This window comes from Miscanthus floridulus, chromosome 2 (genome assembly GCF_019320115.1).
Source record: "Miscanthus floridulus cultivar M001 chromosome 2, ASM1932011v1, whole genome shotgun sequence".
Taxonomy (NCBI): domain Eukaryota; kingdom Viridiplantae; phylum Streptophyta; class Magnoliopsida; order Poales; family Poaceae; genus Miscanthus; species Miscanthus floridulus.
This window is the reverse complement of record NC_089581.1, coordinates 106,616,075-106,633,042: the sequence shown is the minus strand read 5'-3', so window position 1 is coordinate 106,633,042 and position 16,968 is coordinate 106,616,075. Positions and strand designations below refer to the sequence as shown.

General features: G+C 45.4%; 1 protein-coding gene across 2 annotated transcripts; it reads left to right on the top strand.

Annotated features, from left to right (window-relative positions):
• Positions 1-4,488: 4,488 nt before the first annotated feature.
• Positions 4,489-8,898, top strand: LOC136527621 (probable methyltransferase PMT2). Of its 2 annotated transcripts, none has more exons than XM_066520413.1 (7): positions 4,489-4,823; positions 5,927-6,572; positions 6,763-6,973; positions 7,082-7,373; positions 7,722-8,087; positions 8,180-8,257; positions 8,344-8,898. In XM_066520413.1, the coding sequence occupies exons 2-7, from the start codon at positions 5,931-5,933 to the stop codon at positions 8,567-8,569; spliced, it is 1,815 nt and encodes a 604-aa protein (XP_066376510.1). In that variant the 5' UTR covers positions 4,489-4,823; positions 5,927-5,930; the 3' UTR covers positions 8,570-8,898. The 2 variants fall into 2 exon arrangements, with proteins under 2 accessions (XP_066376510.1, XP_066376516.1); XM_066520419.1 differs by having other exon boundaries at positions 4,489-4,859.
• The last annotated feature ends 8,070 nt before the right edge of the window (positions 8,899-16,968 follow it).

Sequence of the window (16,968 nt, the reverse complement as noted above, 5' to 3'; positions counted from 1 at the left end):
TTCATCAAAAAATCACGAGTGATGTCTAGATCAACTCACAAGTGATATCCTATAAGTGGTACTCATGAAGATAGCAAATGTTCAAGAAATGGTCAAAATTGACAAATCCAACAAGTGGTTCCATAGTAGCAAATTCTTTCAAATGGTATCACATCTACACGTGATATCAATCATGCAAGACGATGGTTCCACAAGTGATCCTCAACTATAAGTGATCATCAAATGAAGAATGCATCCCTCATCTACAAGAGCTCAAGTTTATCAAATAGATGAACCATGCTATGACATAGGGGGAGGTGTCCCACCAATTGGTATCAAGATCAAAGATCATATGTGTGGTATCTCAAGAAGCCCTACTAGTAGTATCTATAAGTGGTATCTACAAGGGCTACAAGTGGTGTCATTCCAACAATCAAGTGATGTCCATAAACAATACAAGATTCAAGAGTCAACCATCTACCCCAAATGCAAACCTTTGCATTAATGAGAAGCACACCTTTTATGGAAATTGATGACAAGGAGAAGAGATTGTACAAAGATATGAAAGCTTTGGGAGAGATTGAGACAAAGAAGTAGAGGTTGGACATGGACATGGACAAAGAGGGAGCAACATTGAAGAAAAGAGATGGATCAAAATTTTTAGACAAGAGAAGCACACAAGTAGGGAGAGCAAGCTCATGAACTTTGATTGGTTGCATTTGTTATGTGCATAATCATATGCTTACTTGCATTGCATAAGCTTTTAAATTCAATATGCATGCTTATGTGGTGTATGCTAGTTGAGGAATTTGATTGATAAAATAAAAACTAGCATGCATAGGATAATAGCTAGACACTTGGTATGTTTTCAAGTAATGCTAGTACCTTGCTTTTAATGTTGATCTCACGAGGTATCTAGTGCTTTTATTTCCAAGTAATATCTAGCTAACCATGGTGCTAAGGATGAACTTAAAGGTGCAACTCCGATTGGTATCACGCTTCAAAGGTTTACTCTATACACCTTATCATCATTTGGTAGTAATTACTCTCCCACAACTTCAATCTATGCATATGTGCGAGCTTCAAACCAAACACTCTAGCACATATGTAGGGAGAGCTAATACTACCATTTCAGGTTTGTGGTACTTGTCCAAAATCATTTACACATGGTAAAATTGCTTGGGCAAGCAACATGAATCCAAAAGAGCTTAATTTCTATATCTTTGTAGAGTTGTCATCAATTACCAAAAAGAGGGAGATTGAAAGATCCTTGTTTGGTTTTGGTAATTGAGTGACAACCCTAGGTGGACTAATTGTGTTTATGTGAGATACACAGGTGATTAGTCCACAGGTACATATGTGTGAGCAACATATGCCATGAAGGTGAAAATGGCTCGGAGATGTTGCAAAGCTCACACATGTGATGATGAAGGAGCTCATTGCACATGAGACATGACTTTGAGTCATGTGATCAAGGTGGAGAAGATTAAGACATGACTTGGCTTGATGGACCGGTTGTAAGCGTGAAGGGCAAGTTAGAGGCTTTGGAGCGATGGACCATGTGGTGCTGAAGCTTGAGCAAGACTTGGCGCCGATGGACGAAGGCAATGGTGAAATGAAAGTGAAGTCAAGATTGATGAACCAATATGATCACGTGATGATATGAAGTGGACCATATCATTATTGATCTTGTTGGTGCATGTGTTGCATCGACATTGGAGGAGATGAAATGGACTGCGCAAGGCAAAGGTATAACCTAGGGCATTTCATTTCACCGGCCATAGGTGTGCAGAGAAGTTGATGACCGGATTTAGGATAGATGGCCGTACTATCAAGAGGGGAAAACTTGTTTGCATATCGATCATCTAGTGCCACTCGAGTGATCTAACTTTGCATCGTCTCTAGGATCGAGTGGCGTGACAAGTTGAGTGGTAAAATCCTTTAGAAAATGTTTATGAAAAGCTAACACACATACACATTGTGGTGTACACTTGGTGGTGTTGGCACATTTACAAAGGAGAAGAAGTTGGTGAAGAAAAGTTGTTAAATGCGTTGGTCATGAGGTGACCGGACGCGTCGAACATGCTGACCAGATGCGTTCGGTATGCTCTCGACGTGACCGGACGTGTCCAATATCTATACCGGATGCGTCTGGTAATCTGGCCAAGCGTGGGCAGAGTTGCTAAGGTGATTGGACTCTAGCTCGTAGCAATGACCGGACACTAAGCAATCACTGTGTAGCGTCCGATCGTGGTGACATGGCGCGTGGGTGATTGGTTCAGAGTGGACCGGACATAGGGGCGTGTTCGGTCGGCCACACCGGAAGCGTCCAGTCGGAGTTGAGTAGCTCTAGGAGCTCTCTGGACTCGACCGGACGCTGCCCATCCTACGTCCAGTCCATCACACCGGACGCGTCCGGTCACGGTTAAGCAGCTCTAAGAGCTCTCTAGACTCGACCGGACGCTGGCCCTCCTACATCCGGTCGGCACACCGAACGTGTCTGATGTGTCATGTCAGATAGGGCCGTTGGGCGGCAACGACTAGTTTGAATGGGACACATGGACCAGACACAACGACCGGACGTGTCCAGTCACAGCACCAGACGTGTCTGGTGCACACGACTTGCGCGTTCGGTCATCTCAAAAAACGCCTAGTGAAGGGGTAATGGCTATTTTAGCCCGTGGGACTATAAATAGAAGGTTGTCTCGGCCATGTCTAAGGTGGAGCACCTTGGGGGACTTTGTGTCTATGCTTGAGAGTGCTTAGGGGCCCTCCATCTCACATATGCTTGAAGTGATCATTCAATTGTGTGAGAGAGTGATTCTAGTGCGATTGCATCGAGTGGCATTAGATGATCGAGTTGCAAGCCGGTGGTGCTTGTTACTCTTGAAGGTTGCCACCTCCTAGATGGCTTGGTAGTGGTCTCCGTCGAAGCCCGTAAGAAACTTGTGTGGTGCTCCGGAGAAGAGCTTTTGTGAGGGGTATTGTGCTCGCCCCGCGGGAGCCGCGAAGAGCAACTCTAGTAAAGCGAGACGCGAAGGGCGACAAGTGGTCCGGTCAGGTCAAGTGCTAGAGTTTGTGATAAGCACTCCACGTAGAAGAGTGTGACTTACGGGTCACCACTAACAAGAGGACCGGCGGCAGCCTTGGAGCTTGTCTCAACGAGGACTAGCATGTTGGTAAGCACGTGAACCTCGGAAAAAAATCATCGTGTCATCCTTGTATTCCCGTTGGTTTGCATTCTCGTTACACAAGCTTGTAATTACTTTCATATACATTGTGCTTGTGTAGTTGCTTTTATAATTAGTTAGCTTGTATAGCTTGCTAGTTACCTTCTAGCTTGTGTAGCATAGAAGTAGTTTCCTTGCGTAGCTAATTTGGTTTGTGTAACCTGATTAATCATATTGCTTAGTTTGTGTAGCTAAGTATTTATGCTCACTAATTTGACATTGGTTGTCTTGTCATTGAGCATTGCTAGTGAGCTTAGGTGACTTTGTGCTTTTGCTTACTAACATGAGTAAAAGCTCCCTCATTGTTTGAAGTACTAGTGGCATAGGTTTATGTGATATTGCTTTTAGAATTGGTTAGGTGAGCTCTAGCTAGCCCGACACCTTAATTGCTTAATTAGAATCTTTGCAAGGTGCTAGAGAATATAGATAGAGGGATGTAGTCTTGGCCAGACCGATAGTTTTAATTTCGCACTTGTTTCGGTTAGTCGACGCGATTAATTTTAGAAAGAACTATTCACCCCTTTAGTCGCCATCTCGACCCTACAACATGTTGCAAGTGTTTCATGTGTTTCAGACGTTTGTTTCAAATATTTCATCTAGATATTTTAAAAGTTGATCTGGTGTTCTACATGTTGCAATGGTTGTTTGTTTCAAATATTTCATCTGGATGTTTCAAAAGTTGATCTAGTGTTGCACATACTCGCTTGTTTTCAAACGCATGTTTCAATGTGTTTTATATTTTTTAGTCGTTTGCTGTAAATATTTCATTTGGATGTTTTAAAAGTAGATCTTGTGTTGTAGGTAGAGCCGCTATCCACCTGTTGCTGCTGGTGCGACATTGTGGTTCACGTATCGGTGTCTGAGGCCTGCAGACGCCTCTACAGCACGTATCCACAAGAAGGGCAGGTGAGCGCGGGACACGTTTCCACTGTACGGATACGGGATGGACGCGTGGTGCGGTTCTGCCGTGCGGGACGCGCGCAGGCAAGCTGACGTTGGTTGAGAATGGGACAAAGCGCGTGGAGATACGGGCACGATGGCACGGGAGCTGTGTCCGCGCGCTAGCCTTACTTTATATATATATATATATATATATATATATATAAATAAATAAATAAATAAATAAATAAACAGGCTTTCAAAGTCCACGACTCAACCAAACCGACCCGAGACGCGTGTGTGCAAGTGACCGGCGAGACCCGATTCCAAGGGCCGGCCAGTGCCCGCGACGGGACGACCCGGACGAGGCACCCTCCTCGTTTGGCCTTCTCTCGACGACTAGCTCTCGCTCCATTCCACGACGATGCGCTGCGCTGCTGCTGCAGCAGCGCGCGATTAAAAAAAAAAAAAAGTCAAAGCTGCAGCGCCGGCAGCGACCAACCCCACCCAAATTCCGAACCCAGCTCAACCCCGCGCCCTCTCCGTCCGGCGCAGCGGCTGCGAGCTTGAAGCCGTCACCGCCACCGCCGCCGAGGCGAACTCGAAGCTGCCCCCGCCGCCGCCGCGGCGAGCTCGAAGCTGTCCCCACAACGCTGAACCGCCCCCCACCGTCCCCCTGAAGAGAAAGAGAGTTTGCTTCCTCCTCCTGCGCCGCTCCCGTTTGAATTCGATCCGGTTCGTTTCGCTCTTCGGTTGCCTTGGGCCTCGGCGGTGGGTCCTAGCTAGCTCGGCCGTTGTTTCTGCGATTCGCCTTGTTTTGATTGCGTTGTTGCTTTGATCCGCTGCTGGGGATCACGACGCCGTTCGCGTTGCGTGAGGTCAGGGATCGTAATGGTAGCCTAGCGTAGTCGCTCAGGCCTCGGTGTGGTTCAGGAGCAACTGCTGCTGCTCCGTTGTTGCCGTTCCACCTGGGATCGTGTTGGGATCGATCACAAGTCGGACAATTATCGGCAATCTGTGCTTGTTTACCTCCAATTCTAATTTCATGGACCGTAGATTTGCTCATAGCTTCATGCTATGCCAAGACCTCCAGGATGGACTGGACTGCTAGCTTCAGACTAAACAAATCAGTTAGGGATCTGAAATGGTTAGGCATAGTCACATGATTGAGGTTGATGCACATGGCTGAGTGCCAATAAACTTGTTCTCAGGACTGATGCGCTGTCTCGGTAGTTTATCATTTGTCTTCACCCCAGGAAGTTTCCCTATTGGAACTTTAGCATACATGAGGATCAGAATCTCAAATTGCCACCTGATAATATTCATTCAATACTCAATAGTATGATAATCTAGTTTATCCATTCTGTTGGAACATGAACAAGGTCAAAGGGATCACCCTCACTTATAAATCAAATCCAGTACTTAGTTCATGTTCCATTTCAGTGATCTCTCAGTTGTGTTTTAGAAGTCTAGTTCATTAGATGCTGATATCCTGTTGAGAAGATAGTCATATGCCATGGTGTGCTATTTGAAGTGAATAACTAATCACTTTCCTGCGGTAATTTCAGATTCATGAGAAACTCCACATCGGGCACTAATATTCTAATTCAATAATTTGCTATGAGCTCCAATCTGTTGGAACAAGATCAAAGCCAACGGAATTATCCTTCACCTAAAATTCAGATCTTAGTTAGTCCATGTTCCATTTGATTAATCTGTTGTTTATGTTTTCAACATCCAGCTTATTATGTGGATACCTTGTTCATAAGATCACTGTGTACTGCAAATGATCCAATTCATTCAAAGTGATGCTTAACGATTTTTTGTGATTATTTCAGATTCATGAGGGGCTCAAGAATGAATCCAGGTGACCGTAGAACGCGGAGCACAATGACAATAGTAATTGTGATGGGTTTATCCTGCTTCTTTTACATACTAGGTGCTTGGCAGAAAAGTGGGACAGGAAGGGGTGATAGTATAGCTCTGAGGGTTAACCAAGAAACTGACTGTACAATCTTGCCAAATTTGCACTTTGAGACCCATCATACTATAAGTGGCGCTAATCCATTGATCATGTCCAATAAAATGATTGAGCCATGCCACATCCGATACAGTGACTATACTCCTTGTCAAGACCAGAACCGAGCAATGGCCTTTCTTAGAGAAAATATGACATACAGAGAAAGGCATTGTCCTGTAGAGAATGAGAAACTGCATTGTCTAATCCCAGCACCAAAAGGATATGTCACCCCTTTCTCTTGGCCGAAGAGCCGTGACTATGTTCCATTTGCAAATGCTCCGTATAAGAGTCTGACAGTTGAGAAAGCTGTTCAGAATTGGATCCAATATCAGGGAGATGTGTTCAAATTTCCAGGAGGAGGAACGATGTTTCCCAATGGAGCGAATGCTTACCTTGATGAACTTGCATCCGTCATCCCACTCGCTGATGGCACCATCAGAACTGCACTTGATACTGGATGTGGGGTATGCTCTCTCACCAGATCTTGTTATATTTTACTTCCTTTAAGATGTGTCTTATATACTTCATAGTTTATAGTTCCAAGGCATTTAGATGTTGGTCTTCTTAGTAAGACTTATCTTCATTTTCTTGTAAACTAACCTTAATTACTTGATCCCCTCCATATCTGGGAGTAACATTTCTGACCACGTACAGGTTGCAAGCTTCGGAGCTTACCTAATGGACAGAAATGTATTAACCATGTCATTTGCACCCAGAGATTCACACGAAGCTCAGGTTCAATTTGCTTTGGAGCGAGGTGTCCCTGCAGTAATTGGAGTACTTGGAACTATAAAGCTCCCATACCCCTCTAGATCTTTTGATATGGCTCATTGCTCACGCTGTTTAATCCCATGGGAGTCAAATGGTGAGCAGTAAAAACTATTCACAAGATTCGAATACCTGAGCCAACCTTTTACCTTTATATATGTAAATATGCAATGACTAATGAGCTATATTATTTTTCTTCATGCAGGTGGTATGTACATGATGGAAGTAGACCGGGTTCTGAGGCCTGGGGGTTATTGGATACTTTCTGGACCTCCCATCAATTGGAAGAAATACTACCAATCATGGAAAAGGTCTAAACAAGGTGCAGAAGAAGATCAACATAGAATTGAAAACATTGCTGAAATGCTTTGCTGGGATAAAATCTATGAGAAGGATGATATTGCTATTTGGCAGAAACAAGGGAATTCATATTCATGTCATCAAAAGGATGGTCATGCTAGCAAGATGTGTGCAGTTCAAGATGCAGATGATGTCTGGTATGTCTTATGTTTATACAAAGTTATGAACTCAAGCTTTATTTTCTAGTTCCTATTTCCATGTGAACTCGACTAAACCATAATCATTCACTACAAAATCCTCATAAGAAAATTCATATATATAACAGTTTATGTTTTACACACTGGAAAAATATAGGATCAAGAATTGATTGCCTTATGTAGGGTAGGGTAAGTTGAGATAGTGATTGCAGAAATTACTACTGATTCACAATGGAAGAAACATGTGCTTCTTTTCTGCCAATCACTTGTAGCTTAGGAAATCTGCTCTGTTTTTATCTTCCAATTACATCAGTTTTAATTTGTGTTTATTTTTGGTTTATAATTTAGGTATAAGAAAATGGAATCTTGTGTAACACCTCCGGTAGAGGCAGCACAGCTAAAGAAGTTTCCAGAGAGACTATCTGCCATTCCTCCCAGAATTCTGGAGGGTCAGGTCCCAGGCATCACAGAAGAAGTCTATGAGGAGGATAATAAGTTGTGGAAGAAGCATGTCAATACTTATAAGAGGGTGAACAAGCTGATAGGTTCTTCAAGGTACAGGAATATTATGGACATGAATGCAGGCCTCGGAAGTTTTGCTGCAACTCTTCATTCTCCCAGGTCCTGGGTAATGAACGTTGTGCCCTCTATATCAGAAAGGAACACTCTCGGTATCATCTATGAGCGAGGTCTGATTGGTATATACCATGATTGGTGAGTCTTATGCTTCTGGCATTCACTGTCAAATGAGATGCTGATGTGTGGGAACTGATCTTGTGTTTTCTGCGATGTTGCACTATTGGCAGGTGCGAAGCCTTCTCAACATACCCTAGGACATATGACCTGATACATGGCAATGGCATCTTCAGTTTATATCAGAACAAGTAAGCGTTCTCTGTTTTTTCTCCTGTGTTGGTAATGCAAAGGCAAATCATATCTTCTGTTAATATGTTTACGTCAAAATCGGTAGGTGTGATGCAGAAGACATTCTTCTGGAGATGGATAGGATTTTACGGCCAGAGGGTGCAGTCATACTGCGGGACAGTGCTGATGTACTGAACAAGGTTAGAAGTATGGTGGGAGGAATGCGGTGGAAGTCCAAGCTACTTGATCATGAGGATGGCCCGCATGTTCCCGAAAAGATTCTGATTTCAGTGAAAGAGTATTGGGTTGGCAGCAAAGAACAGAACAGCTGATAGGTACAGAACCATGGCTAGTTAGTTATACTGGATGCCAGCCTCTTTCCCTGAGGCGATCCCCTGATGCTGTTTTGTCGGTTAATAGATTTTGTTCATACTTCATACGTACAGTACTAAAGACCCATAGACGAATAAGACGATCAGGGACATCCTCGATTTTTGCTGTGCATATATAGTAATCAGAACGTTAAGTGAAACATTGGCAATTTGCCAAGACATTGTGTAGGTGAACGTTCGTTTTAAAAAATGTAGGTATGTGACAATACTTACTCGCTACTTTGCCCAGAGATTAATTATACACATGCACGCAAGAAGATTTTTTCGACTTTGTCTATGAATGTTATCTGTTGATAATGCATGAGATTATATTTATAGTGTATTTCTGCTTGAGCTGATAAGAGGTCACAAGTATTGAATTCTGCTTGAGCAGAGGCTAGAAGGTATGTCTTGGTTGCGCTGCCCCGCTGGCCGCTGTGAGTGCACATCTTGAAACTGCCTCTTGAAAGCCTAAAATTCTGTGGGGCTTCAGTTGTGGCTTCTTGGCTGTGCCCCTGCCAAATGCGAACAAACAGTTTCGTGAGAATGTCAAAGAGAAGCTGTTTTTTTTTATATATATTCTATAAGGTTGAAACTACCTAAATTTCACTTCTCCAGTTTTTCTAGCTTTTTAGGTGAAGCCAGTGGGAATGACCCTACGCTGCTAGGTGCATGCTTGTTTTGGACCCAAGACCCATGCTTGTTTTTCAAAGAAACGCAGCAGTGGATCCTGCTAGGAGTCTGTAGCTAGTCACGCCACCAGGATGGAACGGTGAGGGTGACAACAACAGTGTCTGCGTATCTGGCCAAGGAGGGGTTGGTGAAACTGTTAAGACTCAGGACGTGGTAGATTAGGAACGTTATAATTCATGTCTGTCTTATCTTAAGGGGCCTACTTGCATGATCGGCCTCCTCAACTGTGTATCGATCGAAAGGCAGGGCGGCAGAGCCCCCAATCGATGAGAGTTGTTACATCCGGTATGTCCCCCCTCGATTCCGGACATGCTATGATACCCCTGGACGGGTAGGAGTGGGTTGAGTTCGTACCACCGCGGAACAACTGCAGCATTCGGTTCAGATCTATCTACTCGGCAATTCATCCGATGACTTCACGATGGCCAAAGAATCCCCAAGAAGCATAAAACATTTCCAACTAAGTAATGTATCCTATATGATCTATTCACGAGGCTGAGCAATACAATTGACTATTCCATACATTCTAGTCTTCAACATGATATCACAAGTCTAGATCCTTGGCCAAAAAACTTAAAGCTTGAGCTTCGACGTGCGCCCCAGGAAAAACGTCCATGAGGATCTCTATCGCCGGGTAGCACTACTCATAACTTGCTGCTGATCGAGTTGATCGGGGCTACTAGAGAGTCTTGACTCGATTATTGATCAAGGTTTTCTCTCTTGCGTGGTTAATAATTGATTGGTGTTTCTTTTGTTTTTCCGATCTAAGATTGGATTGCGTTGCTCACCGGCCAATGTCTTCATGCGCCTCTACATGGGTCTGACATTGGCTACACTAGCTTTGTCCTCATCTTCTCCTGTGTGGCATGGCCAAGTTCACGGACCTTCAGGGAACTCCCTCGATCATCCATGCTTCGTCGTTTCATCCACATGATCTTCTTCATCAGTTCGTCATGGTCACCATCAATTGGGATGCCTACACCCATGACCTTGTTGTTGTCATCTCCGACCTCATGTGATCCCATGAAGTTTGTTTGTGAATACTGTGCACCTCCTCTCCAAGCAACAAGGCATGGAGTAATAAACATCATTGTACGTAAAAGCTGAATTATCAGATAAGCGCTTTTAGTTCTTGCGGCGCCTAATAATTCTGTTCCTGTGTTGTAGCGGCAGTGCGCACGGAATGTTAGGCACCCATGCACTGCAAGACCTGTAATCAAATAAACTCGATCAAATCCCGTTTGCGACATGGAAATTATTCATTGTTTATGATCTCCTGTAGTGCATGCAGTAGTGGATTTCACTGAAGATATATATAGGCCTTGTTTAAATTAAGGGTGTAAAGTTTTAGGGTGTCACATCGGGTGTTACATGTGGGTGTCGCATGGGGTGTTCAGATACTAATAAAAATAAATAAATTACAGAATCCATCAGTAATCCACGAGACGAATTTATTAAACCTAATTAATCCGTCATTAGCACATGTATTACTATAGCACCACATTGTCAAATTATGGAATAATTAGGCTTAAAAGATTCGTCTCTCAAATTGGTCGCAAACAGTGCAATTAGTTATTTTTTAGTCTATATTTAATACTTCATACATGTGTCAAACATTCGATGAAGTGGAGAATAAACTTTAGTGGAAGGAACTAAGTGAGGCCATAGTCAAAAGTCTTCACGATAGACGGAGATAAGAGAGTCACGCAGCAACAGCGGCACTAGCTTGGCCTGGAGAAAATTCAGCAAGTGGAAACGAGGAGGCTGTCACAGACTCACAGGTCACACAGCAGAGGCAATCCACGCTCAGCTGATGAGTCAGTTCGGACATCATAACATCGTGGACTTGTCCCGCCATAGGTCGTCGCCCACGACTAACGCCTCCCGGCCCGATTCAGTACCGCTAGCTAGCACCGTGTGGTGAGCCTGCCTCCAGGTCTGCAGCTGACGCCTCTATATATAGTGCCATCGTGTAGCTAGCTTCTCTGCAAACACATATATCCCCATAGCGGAGGAGATCCATCGTCGTCCATCGATCAGGAGACGGGTTCGATGGCGAAACAGCAGCACCAACAGGCTGTTGGCATGGTGTTTCTGATGCACGCTGTCCCCGTGGAGGCAGGTGGGTTTGTAGTCCCGATTTTCATTTTTCAGATTGCAGTTATTATAGTTATACTACAACTGTCCGTGAACACACATGTATGCATGCATGCAGGGCGAGCGCTCCGTGAGGCATCCTCTGTTCAAAGATTTTGACCCCCTGGACCCAAACAGCGGGCATTCTGTGCCTGCTGGCGAGCCATACACTCGCCCAGGATGCACGAACGTCTACAAATGCCCTGGAGCACCATAAGCCTTGCCTGCTTATAAGGCAGCTAGTCCGATCCAGCGCATATAGCACATAATGCTTAGGTGGCTAAAATAAACGTGCATATGTTATTTGCCCAAATCCTGGGATGATAATAAGCCACTCATTCCAGTGCAGAGCTCTTGTAAGTTGTAACCCAATTACAAGCTATATATAGCCTATATGAAGCAGCTACGTGCGTGCGATGGCTGGCGTGTTGTACTGTACACCACCCACGTCTCTGCATAAAAGCGCTTGATGTAAATGTAAAAGGGATGGACGACTTCTCTGTTTCGATTACCTACCCAAGTCTGTGCAGTGCTGTGAACAGTTTATCTCTCGTACTGAGATATAGCCTCTTCCTAAGTTTGCTTCAGGGAGAATAGAAACAAATGGAAAACCTAGAAACTGAAAGCGCAGAAACCTATGTATACGAGCGAAAGGGCATGTATCTTTAGGTTACAAGAGTCAAACTGAAAGCGCAGAAACCTATGTATACGAGCGAAAGGGCATGTATCTTTAGGTTACAAGAGTCTCAGTAGCACTTTTAGTCCTAGATTCGACTTTCCTGGGAGCAAATATTCAGCATTTGTAATTTCAGTGGTAGACGACGTTCCCATCAACAGTGAAGCGTCTGTGGTGACTTCGTCAATCTCGATGATTTACGTAGGTTAAAGATAGATTCAATACATTAAAAGGTACTTATAGATATACTACTAAATAGTTTTAATACATCATTAGTAATATTGAAATTAAATAATAATGGAGAGAAAACTTTTAAATAGATTCATTATACATGCTTGTTCTTCGCGGATACAGATAAATGTCGGATATTCTATATTTTTGTCAAATACGGATCTGGAACTGGATAGAGAAAAATATGAAAAAAATTGAATTTGGATATATCTATTTAGTATCCACATTAGAAACGAATACGAATATCCATATCACAAGTTTTAAAGGATACGGATTCGGATAGTTCGAATTTTCAGACATCCATTTCCATCCCTACTCTCATAGCTTTCATTCTGTACTTTTGCTCACTATACCATTGCTCTCATGAAGACCACAATTCTGTCTTTTGAATTTTGTCTCAAAAAGAACGCCCATACAGGTAGTACCAGGGTAGAACGAGATTGCTAGGATCATCGGTTGCAAATCAGGAGAAAATATTTCCAATTACGCTTCGGATTGAAACTCAAAACAACTCATTAATAAAAATAGTTATTGGTTCAAAACCAAAAGCCTATCAAGACTTTAATTCTGCCAATAGGTTTTGAAATATTTTAGAAAGAAAGTTTTGGGTTAGGATTTTGAAACAAAATAAGAAGAGTTTGATTTAAGTTCGGCTATGTTTTACATACAAGCATACATTCAAGCAAAAGTTTGAAAAAAAAAAAACTACTACAGCATTAGGTGTACTACTATTACTAGGTCGCTGCAGCCTGCAACTACCGCACCGACCAAGGCATGCCACACGCAGACGAAGCACCTGTTCGTGAACTCTGCTGCGGCCTGCGCTGCAAGAATCGGTGTGGGCTGTGCGTGCGTGGTCAGCGTGGCATGCCACGTCGGATGAAGTGTAGTCTGTGATACGTTTGGACTGCGATGTCAAAAGTTTAGGGAGTCTGGCGTGTATTTTAGTATTCTAGGATCTAAATGAGAACGCGGAAATAGTTTAGGGACTGCAATATAATTTGGTAAACTTTATCTATCATGATGAGTTGTTTTACAGATGTTCAGACAAAAAGCTTTAATTTTACCAATGTGGCTAACAGGAGAGAAAACCATAAATAACTCTCCATATACCCAAAAGAGGCCACATCTCGCTTGCTCTCCTCGTCCTCTCGAGCGCTGCCCTCCTCTCGATCCGCCCTACTCCGCACCACTCCTCCCCGTCAGCGCGCCTTCACGGGCCTCTCGGGCTCAAGTGCCACCCCTCCTCCTGACCCTGCCACCTCGCTGAGCATGATCATTGCCAGCACCACCACCACAACTTTGTCAGCAACTACAACAACCGCTTGAGTGGCAAAGGCCGCACATTCTGCGAAGTTGATGTCAAACCAAGCTGCTTCGGCTCCAGGGCTCAATGACCTAGCCCGGGCCACGGCCAATACGAATGTCGTCTCCTTCGTGGCCGCTGCGGTTATTACGGCTAATGTGGCTTCAGCGACGGCCAAAGCTGCCACTGCGACGACCCAGGAGGCAACGACTGTTGGAGACTGTAGCATTACCGACCCAAGAGGTGTTTAAGGAGGCTTCAAAGTACCAGGAGTGGTAGGTCAGGGGGTTCAAGCCCCCCTCCCACCCACACGCTAGATCCGCCCTGCTTGTTTGCTTTGCATCCATATGCCTATCGCAGATTCACAATTGCAATCCAATTTTTTTTACCTTTTATCCACTCATCGCTGCTTCCTAAGTGTCATTTCTCCCCACCGATGTGCCTAAACTAGCCTCCTGGCTCGAGTGCCACTCCTCGTACCGACCCTGCCACCTTGCGGAGCATGGCCGCCGCCAATAATGCAACCATCGCAGCTTTTATCTGCCACTACAACAGTCGATTGTGTGGCAATGGCACGTTCAGTGATGTTGATGGCTGAAGAAGCCGTTTAGGCTACGGGGCTCAATGATATCTGTAACCCCCTAAATTTCAAATTCTAAAATTTAGAATTTATTTGAATTAGTTTGAATTTAATTTGGTTAGTTGTATTTATTTTTAGGGAGGAATAATCATTTTACAAAATAAAGGAAAAAGAAATATAAGATAGAAACAATGTTTGTTGCATTCATGCCGCTGCACAATTTTTACTAGTTGCTCTTGTGTGTTTAGTTCGCATTTATATCAAATAGGATAGAAATCCTTTCCAAAAATCTCTTTTGAAAAAATGAAAAACATTTCTTTTTATTTTCCACCCCTCTTTCTATTTTTCTGGCCCGTAGCAGAGCCGGCCCAGCCTGCTGGCCACGCCCTCCCCTTCCCTCTCGCTGCCACGCGGGACCCACGCGACAGGGTCACTGACGGGTGGGACCCACCCATCAGCGACCCCGCTACAGGGCCGTCTCCTTCCCCACGCTGCTCGCGCAGCCCGAGCCGCAACGCCACGCCGCATGGCCGTGCTCGCCTGAGCATGCAGCGGCCGCAGCCGTGCCCCTCCTCGCTCTCCTTGCGCCGTCACTGCCCTAGCCCGAGAGCCACGCCCACGTTTGACCGCGAGCAATCGCGTTGCCACCATCACTCCCGCGCCTTGCGCTCGCCCCCGCATGCCGCCACGCCGAGCCACCTCGCCATGCCGCGTGCCCCTCCCGCGCTTGGCCATGCAGGGAGCCGTCGTTGCTCTTCCCGCGCCGCACGCACGCCCGCGCAGCGTCGTCGCCGCCCCATCCCGCGAGGCTCGCTTGCCCGCATGCCGCCAGGCTTGGTCAGCAGCGCCGCCGTCGCCGCCTCCCACGCCTCACGCTCGCCCGCTCGCACGAGAGGCCCAACACCTATAAAAGAGCGCCCTCTGCCGCCTCCTCACTCCCTCCCACTCACTCACTCTCGCTTAGTGCTCGAGCTCGCCGCTGCCGAGACGGCTGCCGCCGTAGAAACCCCCTCTCCGCCGCACCAGTCACGACGACGAGCTTTGCCGCGTGGTAAGCATCACGCCGGTGCCCTCCCCTTCCTCCCTCTCCCTCACTGCGCACCAGTAAGGCTCGCCGGAGTTGCTCCAGCGAGGCCGAGCCACCCCTCCACGCGCACCACCACCTCCGGCTGCTCCTCGCCGCCGACGAGGATCCTGCCAAGTCCGCCACCTTACGCGCAGCGCGCCTACGCCATCGCCTTGCCTCACCACGCACCGCACCACCACCGCGCTGCGCACGCCGGCGCCGGCCAAGGCCACCGCCGAGCCCTAGCACCGTCGGTCCATGGTGGACCCGTGGACCCACCCCCACAGGCACGGTCCACCGCTGGTCCATGGACTGCAGCCGACAGCCATCGCTGCTTTTGTGGAAAGGCCCTTGGCTTTTCCGCAAATTAAACCCGTAGTCTAGATTTCAAACGAATTTCTATTTTTATTTATTTTAAACCTAAAAATAGTTCGGTTTAATACAATTTTGCCACTAATTCATAAAAGGAGCATAACTTCTCCATTTTAACTCTGATTTCAGCAGTTCTCGAATCCACGAGTTTCTCTCGATGCGTAAAATAGCTTGGAAGGTTTGTTTATGCCTGATCTATGTAATGGTGTAATGTTTCTAATTAAATTTATGATTGCTTTGTATGTACTATTTGACGCGTATAGATGGGGAGCAATTGTGGGGGAAGGAGAACCCGATCAACAAGGTCCCGAGCAGCCTAACTACGAGGAAGGCAAGTGCAGGCATATCCCTTGAAGCATTTTGTTTACCTATTTAACTTTAATTACACTATACTTTTATGCATGTGTCTTAACTTGTTAAACCCTAAGGACTTTGACTAGCCCTATCAATCCTTCCTTGCACCTGGGGTTTTACATGGGAAATTGTAGTATGCTTAGCTGGTCCAACCCACTATGGCACATGGTACTTAATTTATGATGATACATTCCTGACTAATGGCTTATTACAAATGGTAATATAAAAGTTGGCTTTTTAGCAACCTAGGGGAATAAATACCTATGGCTTTGTCAATGTTTGACCATCGATAGCTTGCCACGGGGGTACCCGGGGCAGTATGTTCGGGCTTCAGCGTATGCGGAACTCGACGGTAAACGCAAGAGACAGTCGATTTATCCTGGTTTGGACCCTCGATCGTGATCGAGTAATAGCCCTATATCCAGTCGACGTTGGCCTTTGCGTTGGATTGATTGTCAAGTGTTGTATTGTGTTGTCAAAGTCACCATCCCTAGGATCGTTGTCCTCCTTTATATAGTCAGAAGATCAGAATCCTAGTTGGTTTACAATGAGAGTTCCTAGTAGGATTACAGAATAATACTACTACTAAGATTACAGGGGAAGAATCCTAGTTAGACTAGATCTTCTCCCTTCCTTGCGAGGTATCCCGTGAGTCCCGCACTGACAAGCCCCCGAGCACTTCATGGTTGAGTTCTGGAAGCCTTGTCTTGTTCCTTCAAGTCTTGTCGTGCAGGAACAAGCATCGTCCGAGTGCTTTCTTGAGCGAAACCGTGTAGCGCTTCGTGAGATCTTTGCGTGGTGTGTACCTTTTTGAAGAAAAAGGTACTCCCATTTGGATGTAGCCCCCGAGCCTCTTGCTGTTTGGTACAAGGAGCTTGAGGGTCTTTTCTTGAAATTGCCTTGATTCTTCATCGAAGGGCTCCCGAGCATATACCCGGGTTCTTTG

Excerpts from the sequence above, each read along its gene's own strand:
- LOC136527621 (XM_066520413.1), top strand. The coding sequence starts at position 5,931 with ATGAGGGGCTCAAGAATGAATCCAGGTGACCGTAGAACGCGGAGCACA. Across the intron at positions 6,974-7,081 it reads AATCCCATGGGAGTCAAATG|GTGGTATGTACATGATGGAA; the intron begins GTGAGCAGTAAA and ends TTCTTCATGCAG. Across the intron at positions 8,258-8,343 it reads TTCAGTTTATATCAGAACAA|GTGTGATGCAGAAGACATTC; the intron begins GTAAGCGTTCTC and ends CAAAATCGGTAG.